Source organism: Gopherus evgoodei, chromosome 22 (assembly GCF_007399415.2).
Source record: "Gopherus evgoodei ecotype Sinaloan lineage chromosome 22, rGopEvg1_v1.p, whole genome shotgun sequence".
Classification (NCBI taxonomy): Eukaryota; Metazoa; Chordata; order Testudines; family Testudinidae; genus Gopherus; species Gopherus evgoodei.
In genome coordinates, this window is record NC_044343.1 from 3319736 (window position 1) to 3333105 (window position 13370).

Here is a 13370-nt window from a genome sequence, read left to right on the forward strand (position 1 = left end):
CCAGAGATCTCAGCTCTTGGGTAGGGCCGGGTTTCAGGCGTATCATCATTTCTGAGTCATTGTATTGCAAGAACAGCAGGGTGTCCCAGTCACAGGCCAGCCCCCCGGCACCCTAGGCGCTGAATAGACACGCAATGAACAGACCGTCTCTGCCCCAAGGCGCTTCCAGTCTAAACCGGCTTAGCTCAACCGTGCTTCACCCCCAGAACTCCCATTCTGGGGCAGGTCCCTCAGACCCACCCTGCCAAGCAGTTTGGGAGAATCTGGCCCTGACGGGGGGAGGGGAGGCTGGAGAGCAGGGCCTGTTGCATTGGTCTGTTGGTAAAATCTGGCTGGATCATGCTGGGATCCTCTAGGTTTCCTTGCTCAGGAACAAGGCTCAGGCAGTGGGAGAGGAAGATGGTGGGTCTGCCAAGAGCAGCAGGGAGCTTCTCGTAGACACCCCGATAAATCCCTGGTGGGGTGCAGGGCCCTGCATGTTCTTGTAGCGCTGCTCTTAGCCAGGACGGCAGATGGGGGGTGTTTGTGGGGTCCCCCAGTTGGGTTTGCACTAATTTCACAGCCCCCCGTGGCTTGGCTCCTACAACCCCCAAATCCCAAAGCAGAAACCATCATTGTGGCTGTGAGCCACCTACTCTCGGGCAACAGAAAACAGAGCACCACATGCCATTTCCATCCAGGAATCACAGCGCAGCCCCCACACTGCCTTGCACATTTGGACCCCAGGGCGGGAGGTGTTCTCCCTACTTTACCAGTGGGGAAACTGAGGCACAGAGAGGGGGAAGGGAGTTGTTCAAGGTCATAAAGCAAATCTTGACTCCCAGTCCCTGCTCCTGGCTTCCCTGCTCTAACCACTAGGCTCCCCTTTGTCTTCTGCAAGCCCAGACTAGGACCCCGGGGTCCTGATCCCCATCTGTCCTTGCACTAGCCACTGGCCTAGACAGCTTCCCAATTTCATTGCAAAGGTTCCAGTTCCCCATTAGTGGTGCCCAGCATTCCTGGGTCACCCTCTCCCCCAGTCCCTCCCGCACAGACACCCTGGAGCCCTGCTGTGCATTTCTGTTAATGAAAATACACCCCCTCCCAAATCCCCACACGAATCCAGCTGCTTGTGTCCAGCCTGCCTGGCATGTTTCACTACACTCCTGGGGCAGGAGGGCCGGGCAGTGGGTGGCTCTGGGCTCTTGCTGGCCTGCTCCCAGCAGGGCCCTTGGTATCTCTGGTTGGCAGACAATGACCTGCCCAGCTCACTTCTCATGCAGAGGCCTCTCCTCTCCGGCTGGGGAAGAGTCACGCTGGTGGAAGCGCTAAGCCCTTGTTCTTCTTCGAGTGATTGCTCACATCCATTCCAGTTAGGTGTGCGCGCCGCGCGTGCACGTTCGTCGGAAACTTTTTACCCTAGCAACTCCAGTGGGCCGGCAGGTCGCCCCCTGGAGTGGCGCCGCCATGGCGCCCAATATATATCCCTGCCGGCCCGCCCGCTCCTCAGTTCCTTCTTACCGCCGTGTCGGTCGTTGGAACTGTGGAGCGCGGCATAGCTGTCCTCCACGTCCCTAGCTCTCCTAGTTTCTATCGCTTGTTTATCGCTTATCTCTAGTTCTATATAGTTGTTAATTAGTATTGTTAAGTAGATAGTTTAGTAAATAGCTGTTAAGTAGTTTCTTGCCGGGGGCTTAGCCCTTCCCGGCACCGGGCGCCAGGCTCATGCCTGTTTCGCCAGGCTTCAAGCAGTGTGCGGCCTGCAAGAAGCCCATGCCTACCAGCGATCCCCACGAAGCGTGCCTGAAGTGCCTCGGGGAATCGCACAGATCTGACAAGTGCCGCATCTGTAAGGCTTTTAAGCCGAGGACAAAAAAGGAGAGGGATCAGAGGCTCCGAACTCTCCTAATGGAGGCGGCACTTGACCCGTCGACTTCGCAGACCGTGGTTTCGGCACCGGCACCGGATCGCTCCGGCACCGAGAAGACTCCTCGGCACCGACCTTCTCCGGCACCGGAATCAGTGCCTAGGCCGTCGAAGTCTAATACTCCGGCCAGGCAGACCCGGCTTGAACGCCCGGCCTCGACATCGGCCGCGGCGCCGCCGGCACCGTCAGCACCGTTGACTCCGGGCCCGGCGGGTCTGTTGAGTCCGGTGCCGCCGAGCTCCCCCATGAGATCTGGGGTTGAGATAATGGTCCCATCCACACCGGAGACCTTCGCCTCGGCTCGGGACCTTATTGCCCTGACGGAGCCTACTCGGCTGCCACCCCCGGTTCCTCCGGTGCGGGTCACGTCCAGAGGCAAGCCCATGATGTCGGCACCGCCCACGGACAGTCGTTCGCCATCCAGGCCCCGACGTCTTGGGCGCTCCAGATCCCGACGCCGCTCGCAGTCCCGGCACCGCTCCCCTCAGCGGTACCGGTCGCACTCGCGGCACCGGTCGGCATCGAGACGGTCGCGGTCAGGCTCCAGTCGACACCGGCACCGCGACTCCAGGAGCAGGTCCCGACGCTACTCGCCGCACCGGTCGACCTCCCGGCACCGAGCTGGTGGCAGGTCCCGGTCCCGATCTCGCTCGACCTCCCGGCACCGAGCTGGTGGCAGGTCCCGGTCCCGGTCGATCTCCCGGCACCGAGCTGGTAGTAGGTCCCGGCACCGAAGCGGCGCCCGGCACCGTGACAGATCCCGGTCCCGAAGCAGCGCCCGGCACCGTGACAGATCCCGGTCCCGAAGCAGCGCCCGGCACCGTGACAGATCCCGGTCCCGAAGCAGCGCCCGGCACCGTGACAGATCCCGATCCCGGTCCCGGCACCGTTATGACTCCCGGCACCGGTCCCCGGCACCGAGACGATCCTCCGTGCCGGCCCGCGCAGACCCGTACCATCCAGGGTCGGCCCCGCCGTGGCCCTCCAGGCAGCCGTCCGTGTCCTCCCAGACGGACAGCGGCTATGCGCTGGGCACCGACCGGCAGGCGGCGCTGTTTGCTGATCCGCCGCTGCAGGACCAAGGCCCCCCACAGTGGGGATTCTGGACACCCTGGGCGTACCATCAGGCCCAGGGCCCCCAGCAGCTCCCTGCTAGGCCGGCGACTGCGGAGCGTAGGGCCCCTGAAGCCTCTTTGTCTCGCCCCCCTCCCTCCCCGGAAGGGGACGAAGGGTCCAAACAGCAGGACTCCGCTGCGGCTCCGGAGACAGAGGCGAGGGCTGAGGAAGACCCTCAGTTGGACACTATTGTGCCTGGGGTCTCATCATCCTCCTCCCCGGATGAGGCGGTGGCGGGTACCTCCTCCAACAGTCCCCCCCCGCTGGATCTCAGGGCGCACCAGGACCTCCTCAGGCGATTGGCTCAAAACCTGAGTCTGCAGGCAGAGGAGGTCTCGGAGATAGAGGACCCAATTGTTACCATCCTCTCTTCCGATGCTCCCACCAGGGTTGCCCTGCCGTTTATACGGACCATTCAGGCCAATGCCAATACTATCTGGCAGTCCCCGGCCTCCATCCCTCCGACAGCGAAAGGAGTCGAGAGGAAGTACATGGCCCCTTCTAAGGGGTACGAATATTTACATGTTCACCCGACTCCCGGTTCACTGGTAGTGCAATCGGTGAACGATAGGGAGCGTCACGGCCAGGAGGCTCTGGCCCCCAAATCCAGAGAAGCCAGGCGGATGGACCTCCTTGGCCGTAAGGTGTATTCGGCTGGGGCGCTGCAGCTCAGGGTCTCTAACCAACAGGCCCTGCTGAGCAGATACGCCTTTAACTCCTGGGTGGCAGTGGACAAATTTAAGGAGCTGCTGCCACAGGATGCTCGCCAAGAGTTCACGGCCATCTTGGACGAAGGCAAGAAGGTCGCGCGCACGGCCTTGCAAGCCTCCTTGGACGCTGCGGACTCGGCTGCCCGTACCCTCGCGTCAGGAGTTACGATGCGTCGCATCTCCTGGCTGCAGGTTTCCGGCCTTCCGCCAGAGCTCCAGCACACGATACAGGACCTTCCTTTCGAAGGCCAGGGCCTGTTTTCCGATAAGACAGACCCCAGACTTAAGAGTTTAAAGGACAACCGGGTCATTGCGCGGTCCCTCGGGATGCACACCCCCGTGACACAGCGTAGACCCTTTAGGCCGCAGCAACAGCAGCACCGTCGGCCGTTTTCCCAGTTCCGCCAGCGGCAGGACCCTTACAGGCGCCGCGGCAGGAACGGGAGGCGCAGGCAGTCGGGGAACCAAGGGGGGCAGAGCCAAGGCTCCTCAAAACCCCCGCCTGGTCCTAAGCCTTCATTTTGAAGGTGCGCTCGAGGGCGCAGTAACAGTTTCCCCTACGGATCCTTCCCCTCCGTTTTCCAACCGCCTTTCGTTTTTCCTCCCGGCGTGGTCCCAAATAACATCGGACCGCTGGGTCTTGAGCGTGGTGCAGACGGGGTACCGCCTGCAGTTTGTTTCGTTCCCTCCTTCCCGCCCTCCTTCCTCGTCCCTCTTCAGGGACCCCTCTCACGAGCAATTCCTTCGGCAGGAGGTGCGGACGCTCCTCAGCAAAGGAGCTATAGAGGCGGTTCCCGAAAACGAGAAAGGCAAGGGGTTTTATTCCCGCTATTTTCTGATCCCCAAGGCCAAGGGGGGCCTCAGGCCTATCCTCAACCTGCGAGAACTCAACAAATACCTCGTGAAGTTGAAGTTCCGCATGGTATCCCTGGGGACCATTATTCCATCCCTGGATCCAGGAGACTGGTACGCCGCCCTCGACATGCAGGACGCGTATTTCCACGTTGCCATTTGGCCACGCCACAGACGCTTCCTCCGCTTCGTTGTGGGGGCTCGTCATTATCAATTTGCGGTCCTCCCGTTTGGCCTGTCCACGGCCCCGAGGGTGTTTACAAAATGCATGGCAGTTGTCGTGGCGCATCTTCGGCGCAACCGTGTCCACGTGTTCCCTTATCTGGACGATTGGTTGATTCGGGGCACGTCGGAACAGCAGGTGTACAGCCATGTCCGCGTGATCACCGGCATGTTTGCGAGTCTGGGCCTCTTGATAAACACAGACAAGTCCACCCTGAGGCCCACTCAGAAGGTGGAATTTATCGGGGCCGTCCTGGACGCCACTGTGGGCAGGGCCTCGCTGCCTCGGCAGCGGTTCCAGACCATGGCGGCGATCGTTCAACGCTTGCGGTCAGCCCCGTTGACGTCAGTGAGGACATGTCTAACCCTGTTAGGCCACATGGCGGCGTGCACTTTTGTGACCGACTACGCTCGGCTCCGCATGAGGCCTCTCCAGCTGTGGCTTATCAGTCATTACAGACCAAGGCAACCGCTAGACATGTTAATCACAGTCCCCCAGAAGGTCTTAGATTCCCTCGGCTGGTGGGTGGACCAGTCCGTATTGTGTGCGGGTCTTCCCTTTCACCCGTCTCAGCCCTCGGTATCCCTGACAACGGATGCCTCAGATCTAGGCTGGGGGGCCCACCTAGGGACCCTGCGGACGCAGGGCCTATGGTCCCAGGAGGAGGTGGGGCTACATATCAACATGAGGGAGTTGAGAGCGGTTCGCCTTGCTTGCCAAACGTTTTGTCATCAGCTTCAGGGTCGTTGTGTAGCCGTGTTCACGGACAACACGACGACCATGTATTATATCAACAAGCAGGGCGGCACCAGGTCCTCCTCCCTGTGCCTCGAGGCGATACGACTCTGGGACTTTTGCGTAGCCCACTCCATTCACCTCAGGGCTTCCTTCCTTCCCGGAGTACGGAACACGCTGGCGGATCGATTGAGCAGATCCTTCCTGTCACACGAGTGGTCCCTTCGACCGGACGTCGCTCTCTCCATTTTCCGGAGGTGGGGTTATCCCCGGGTGGACCTCTTTGCGTCCAAGGGGAACAGGAAGTGCCAAGCGTTCTGCTCCTTTCAGGGCAGGGAGCCGGGGTCGATAGCGGATGCCTTCCTCATCCAGTGGGCGACCCACCTGTACTATGCGTTTCCTCCGTTCCCTCTGGTTCACAAGGTCCTCCTGAAGGTGCGCAGAGACAGGGCTCGTGTGATCATGGTGGCCCCGGCATGGCCCAGACAGCACTGGTACACCATGCTGCTAGACTTGGCCGTAGCCGACCCAGTTCCCCTGCCCCTTCATCCGGACCTGATTACCCAGGACCACGGGTCCCTCTGTCACCCAGACCTGCAGTCGCTGCACCTAGCGGCGTGGCTCCTGCGTGGCTAACTGGTTCCGAGCTGCGCTGCTCCACGCCTGTGAGAGAGGTGCTCTTGAGCAGCAGGAAACCATCCACAAGAGCCACATATTCGGCAAAATGGAAACGCTTCTCCTGTTGGTGCGTAGAGAGAAATCTCCGCCCTATGGAAGTTTCGGTATCCGAAATCTTAGATTATGTTTGGTCCCTCAAAGAACATGGTCTGGCCTTATCGTCGTTGCGAGTCCATCTGGCAGCTATCTCCACCTTTCACCCGGGTGCGGACGGTCGCTCCGTTTTTTCTCACCCGACGGTGTCGAGATTCCTTAAGGGGCTGGAACGGTTATTCCCTAACGTCCGTCCCCCTGCTCCAACCTGGGATCTTAACCTGGTGTTGTCCCGGCTCATGGGGCCCCCCTTTGAGCCGTTAGCTACTTGCTCCCTGCTTTACCTCTCTTGGAAGGCTGCCTTTCTAGTAGCTATCACCTCAGCTAGACGGGTGTCGGAACTCCGAGCCCTTGTGGTGGACCCCCCATACACGGTCTTCCACAAAGACAAGGTGCAGCTTAGACCACACCCTGCCTTTCTACCCAAGGTGGTCTCAGCCTTCCACGTCAACCAAGAGATTTTCCTCCCGGTTTTTTTCCCAAAACCTCACTCCTCAGGCAGGGAGCAGCAGCTCCACTCGCTGGATGTCCGTAGAGCTCTCGCGTTCTACATAGAGAGGACCAAACCCTTCCGCAAATCCCCCCAGCTTTTCGTGGCGGTAGCGGACCGTATGAAAGGGCTTCCTATCTCCTCCCAGAGGTTATCCTCGTGGGTTACGTCCTGTATCAGGACCTGTTATGACTTGGCCCATGTCCCTACGGGCCGTGTGACTGCGCATTCTACCAGGGCGCAGGCGTCGTCGCTGGCTTTCCTCGCCCGTGTGCCCATCCAGGAAATCTGTCGGGCAGCGACCTGGTCATCGGTCCACACCTTTGCTTCCCACTACGCCCTGGTCCAGCAGTCGAGAGAGGATGCGGCCTTCGGAACTGCAGTGCTCCATGCCGCGACTTCTCACTCCGACCCCACCGCCTAGGTATGGCTTGGGAGTCACCTAACTGGAATGGATGTGAGCAATCACTCGAAGAAGAAAAGACGGTTACTCACCTTTGTAACTGTTGTTCTTCGAGATGTGTTGCTCATATCCATTCCACACCCGCCCTCCTTCCCCACTGTCGGAGTCGCCGGCAAGAAGGAACTGAGGAGCGGGCGGGCCGGCAGGGATATATATTGGGCGCCATGGCGGCGCCACTCCAGGGGGCGACCTGCCGGCCCACTGGAGTTGCTAGGGTAAAAAGTTTCCGACGAACGTGCACGCGCGGCGCGCACACCTAACTGGAATGGATGTGAGCAACACATCTCGAAGAACAACAGTTACAAAGGTGAGTAACCGTCTTATCTGCTCCAAAGCTGCCCTGGCCCTGGCTTAGGGGGACACTGGGAGCCCCAAAAAATCACAGGGTCTGTCTGCGTCCAGCAGCCTCCCCAGAGAATCCCCCTTTACCATCACTTCACCTGCCCAGCTGAGCCAGAGGGGTCAGTTCACAGCCTCTCCAGCGAAATCAGCTGCGCCCTGCCTCAGACAGCCGGGGACCTGGCCCACTGATGCCAGTGTTAAACGCTGAGCCTGCCAGGGAATGCACGAGGTGCCAGTAGCTGACACTGACCCAAACCCAGCTGGGGGTGGGGAGCCCTGTTCCAGGCTTGGCTCACTCAGTTCACAAACACAGCCACAGCCTTGGACTCTTCCCCCCGCCCTCCACTGGTCCCCCCCAATCCTGATCCACAGCCTGTCGCTATTCCAGCCTGGGCTCTCCCATCCACACAGCTTCGCTGGTGCCCCTCAATCCCGACTTGCAGCCCCCCGTCTCTGTAGTCAGTTCCCACTGGACTATATATAGTCAGGGGGAGGCAGGGAACCAGCTTGGCACGTACAGACGGGGCCTGCGCAGCGCAGCGGAGACTATTCCTTCCCCGGCTCTGGCTCTCAGCAAAGCCGAGGTGGCAGGTTGATGGATGAGGCCAGGGCAGCTCACAGGCTGGATCCATAATGGGAAGGGGCAGCGCCGCGGCTTATTGATGCGTTCCCGGCTAAGCAGCCGAGAGTGATGGATGGGACGGGACGGGCGTACGTGGGCGAGGGGGATAGTTCCCAAACAGCTGCCATTCCAGCCCTCAATTAGCAGCTGAGGTTCATTTCACGCCTCACAAGGCGCTTGGCAGGAGGATTTTTCAAAAATGAAATCAAATCAAACCAAACCAGCCACAATGAATGCCCCCCACCCCCAGGCTCACAGAGCTGAAGACAGAACCCAGGAGTCCTGGCTTTCAGCCACCCACAGCACTCAGCACTCCCCTCAATCACCTGGCTTGCTGGGTGTGAATCTAGTACCTCCTAAAGAGTCCATACAGATATTTGGGGCAAGGCTCAGGCTCGTTCCGGCCCCCCCAGGACTCTATGCCTGATGCTAATAGCCCAGATGCACCGGCCTGGGTCACAGCTCACCCTTCAGCGGTGCCACGTCCCCTACATCCTCGTTGGTTGCCGGGTTCTGCGGAGGGCACGGCTACTTGTTGTGTGCGCCAGCCTTGGATTTCTGGGCTCCTTTCCTGTGCTGCATGGTGGGGCTCGGATTGCAGGTCACGGGACGATCGGTTTCCAAACCAAGGCCAGGAGCCATGTGGGCAGGTGTCCTGTGCGGGGACAGAACCTCACCTGCAGCCCATTGGGCCCACAGGTCTAAATCCTGCTCCTCCTCAAATCAACAGTAAAGCTCCTACTGGCTTCCACAGGATGCGTGATCTGGCCCAGCTGCTGCTATCAAGCCTGAGGAATGAGCTGCAGGACCCTGACAGCTGCCATCCCAGGGGATCGAACTGGGCAGCTCCAGAGCTCAAACACCTGGCAGTTCACCAAGGTGCCCCAGCTGGGGCTGCCCAGACTCAGCGCTGTGGCTTGGGCCCAGAGGGGTACCCAGAACTACAGCTGGATGACAATGTTCCACCGAAACTTCTTGTAGCCAAAAACGCAGGTTCGGCAACACCAAAACCTCCTGTGAATTTGTGCCGCTTTCGCCGAACTGGCTCAGTCGGAAAAATCCCGTGACAAAAATCAAATCAAAACGTTTTGTTGGACAGTTTCCATTTTTTAGCTCACAGTGTTTTCAAAAAAACGACAAACTTCAGAAGCCTCAAAGCGGAAACAAACTGTTTCCCATTTTAGGCTGAACAAAGTGTTTCCTTTGACCTCACATACATTTTTTTTCCAACTTGGAGTTGCCCCACATTTCAAGTACGTTTGTTTGCGGTTCGACCCAGAACAATTTTATCCCTCCGGAATTGACAGTGAACCAAAAAATCCATTATTGCCCCAGCTTTCCCTGCTAGACACACTCACTCACCAGTGAGTTACACACTAGCCAACCTTCTGGCTTTCCTTCAGCTCTGTAGCTGGCTCCCTTCGCAGATCATCTTCTAATCCAGGAACCCCGAACCAAGGCTTCCCCAAGAGACCCCGAGATAACACGAGCATCTCTGGACAAGCTGACATAGCAGGAGGAGAAAGAAGTAAACTGTTCATCTGGGGATTGGTCCTGCTTTGAGCAAGGGGTTGGACTAGATGACCTCCTGAGGTCCCTTCCAACCTTAATATTCTATTCTGAATATTACAGACCTCGCCACGCCGCAACCTGCATATAAAACACTGGCCATACACTGGACTCTTTATTTATTTTTCCCTTTAAAAAAAATTTTCGATATTCCTAAGGAAAAGTCACAAAGGACCAGACCCCTCGCCCCCCGTCCCCCCACCGCTCTGGCCAGGATCTGAAGTTTGGCTCCAAAGGAAAAGGGTTTATTTGAAAGTTCCCTGGATTCTGCCATCAGAACCCACATACTGGAGTGAAGCTGGAGGCCAGGGGACCGAGGTCCTGTGCTGCTGTGCAGCCATTTCCACCAGTGCAAAGTGGGCATGAAACGCTGCTACTCTGACTCGACAGCCTTTGACTTTGCACTGGTGTAAATGATGGTGCAAAGTGCGGAAATCTCTCCTTGCAAAACATTTAAAATTCCATTTACAATGGGGAGCAGCCCTGCCCCGCGCTGCCCCTCCCTTGGTAAATCACAATGGAACGGTCTGGTGCGCCAGGTACCCGCCTCAAAGAACGTTCAGTCACAGGAGGCCTGTGATTGGCTGAGCATCCTGTGTGTGTCTTCGGGTATTCAGTCAGCGCTGGCTTGAGCCCATTCACAAAACCCAGGGAGGGGGGTGAGCAGCAGGATGGGGAGAACGGGGCCGTTGGTGTCACCCCATGATATTACCTTGTGTCAATGACCCGTCCTACACTAGGATTCGGATTAAAAACCCCACACAGTGCACCTGTGATCCGGGAAGTTTGGCCTAGAGGGTGAACTTGTCCACTGGGACAGAACCAGAACCCTGGCTTGGGCCTGGTCCCTGCTCCCTGGCGGGTTCCTCCACCTGGGTTTTGATCCCCGGGACGGCTTCGTGTCCCCAGACCATGTCTCCCCTAGAGGGCCAGGACAGGCACAGCTGGGACCCTCATGCTCAGCACTGAGAATGCCCCTGGTCCAGTCCCTCCTGGGCCCCTGCCTCCCTGCGCTTTGTGGATTGCGCTGAGTATATTTGAGTCACAGCCATTAACCAGCAACCTGCAGCCTCTCCCCCGAGCGCAGGGACCTTGGCCATTCGTGGTGGGGCCACAGCTCAGCCCGGGGATCACAGAATCGCAGGGTTGGAAGGGACCTCAGGTGGTCACCTACTCTGACCCCCTGCTCAAAGCAGGACCACCCCAACTAAATCATCCCAGCCAGGGCTTTGTCAAGCCCTGGGATGTTTCACGGACAACTCTCCTTCCAGCACCCACCTCTCCTCCCCTCCCCGACACCCAGCACCCACCTCCCCTTCCCCGGCGCCTGGCCACCACTCTCTTGCCATTTGTGATGATCGAAAGCCTCAGTGACTCACCGGGAAGATTGATGCCAGGGGTGCAGTTCATACAACGTTTAGCTTTTAACATCATTCAAGGGGGGGAGCAGCCCCCTCTGCCCATCCCTCCCTCCCTCCCCAGGGCAGAGCTCCAAGGGTTCGTGGGGCAGGCAGCTCTGCGTGAAATCCCCACTCTGCTCACTTCCCCCTCCCTGCAATGCCAGGGCATTGCTCTGCCCCCTGCACTCCCCGCCACCCAGCGTTCACTACACCGAGTTCCTTCCACAATCCGCAGCCGGATTCAGACCCATCCTGGGTCCGGTTGCCGTGTGGCGCTGTGGTCAGAAGCCATCGTGAGCCAAGCTCTTGGGGCCGGGCGAGATCGGCTGCGCCTGCCCTGTTCACAGTCTGTATTGGCTTAATATTGCAGCCAGGAATCTCACAGCACTTTACAACGGTCAGTATCGTTATCCCCCATTTTACAGATGGGGAAACTGAGGCACAGAGTGGTGAAGTGACTAAGCTGAGGTTACCTAGTGGAACAGCCAGGCATAGAACCCTGCAGTCCTGATCCCTAGTCCCTGCCCTACTCTAACCATGAGACAACACCCCCTTCCTAGACCCGGGGAGAGAAGCTGGGACTCCTGGCTCCCTGCCGCTCCAGCTCTAACCACTAGATCTCCCTGCTTTCCCAGAGCCAGAACTAGACCCTAGGATTCTTGGCTCCCAACAGAACCCAGGTGTTCTGGTTCCCAGATCCCCTTCCTGCCACCACTCGACCCCTCCTCCATTTCCCAAAGCTTCCTAAAGAACCCAGGAGTCCTGTCTCCCAGCCCTGTGCCCTAACCATTAAACCACGCTGCTTCTGTACGACCCATTGTCATGATGACCTAGAGCGGTGCCTTGCCTCCACCCATGAGCACCAGGGCACTGGGCGCCACTTCGGATTCCCTGCCCCCCGCCTCTCTCCACCCTGCCCCTCCTCCTCGCACTAAAGGCAGCCCTGACTCCCACATACGGCAGCTCTAACTTCACTCCAGCACGATGAACTCCAGGAGTTTAACTGTACAGGGCTTTACAGAACAAAGCAAACAGGATCAGCCACACAATGGCCAGACATAAACGGGCCTGAGCGCTGGGCCTGCCCCCTGGTGTCACCCGCTGTCCGACGAGGTGTGGGGAGCGGTGGAAGGAGATTTCCGCCGGCGTGTGGGCGTCCACGAGGACCTCTCTGAGCTGTTGGAGATGGGGCAGAACCTGGGGGCGCAGCGCTTGGCCAGCTCTCGCTGCTGCTGGCTTATGGCTTGGCTGATGAGTCCCGGCAGGGCATGCAGGCTGAGGCCCAGCGAGTCGATCTTGCTCTCCAGGGTGTTGATGCGTTTCTCCAGGTCCTCGTTGCGCTCTTGGAGCTCGGAGAGCATGTCGTACATGATGTTCTGGGTCTGCCGGAGAGAAGGGGCGAGGCCAGGTGCTCAGACACGACACCATCTCAGCAGGCAGCCGCAGGGCTCCTGGCCTCGCAGTTCCCAAGGCACTAGCCATTAAAGGGCTCCTGGTACCCATACCCAAGGGTTAGGGCTCAGACCCAGGGGACAGTGACGTACCAAAGTGATTATTCCGCCAAGGCTACACGGTAAGAGCCAGTGGAGAACTGGGAATAGAACCCAGGAGTTCTGACACTCAGTTCCTTGCTCTAACCACTAGACTCCACTTCCCTCCCATAGTCAGGGATAGAACCCAGGAGCCCTGACTCCCAGCCCACCCCCATCCGCTCTAATACACCAGAGCTCACTTCCCTCCCATAGCCGGGATAGAGCCCTAACCACTGGACCCTTTCCCCCTCCCATAACCCAGACCTCACTCCCTTTCCAGAGCAGGGAATAGAACCCAGGATTCCTGTCTACCAGCCCCCGGCTTGAAGCACTAGCTCCTGCTCCCCTCCCAGAGCCAGGAACAGAACCCAAAAGTCCTGGCAAACTATGGCCCAGGGGCCACATCCAGCCCTTGAGCTTCTGGTGGGGAGTGAGGTTGGGGGCTTGCGTTGCTCTGGCACTCCAGCTGGGGAGCGGGGTCAGGGGCTTGCCCTGCTCCAAGTGTCCCATGGCCCTACATAGCTCCCAGAAACAGTGGCATGTCTCTCCTCTGGCTCCTACACGCAGGGGCAGCCAAGGGGCTCTGCATGCTGCCCCTCCCCAAGCGCCACCCCCACAACTCCTATCGCCAGGAACCAC

General features: G+C 58.9%; 1 protein-coding gene across 2 annotated transcripts in view; it reads right to left on the reverse strand.

The window, feature by feature from the left end:
* Window positions 1-9409: 9409 nt before the first annotated feature.
* Window positions 9410-13370, reverse strand: part of KCNN1 (potassium calcium-activated channel subfamily N member 1) — a 39429-nt gene continuing 35468 nt past the window's right edge. For both annotated transcript variants that reach the window (XM_030540652.1, XM_030540651.1), the window contains exon 9: window positions 9410-12581. In XM_030540652.1, coding sequence (XP_030396512.1) covers window positions 12294-12581 — 288 coding nt within the window. In that variant the 3' untranslated portion in view covers window positions 9410-12293. The remainder of the gene's footprint in view (window positions 12582-13370) is intronic.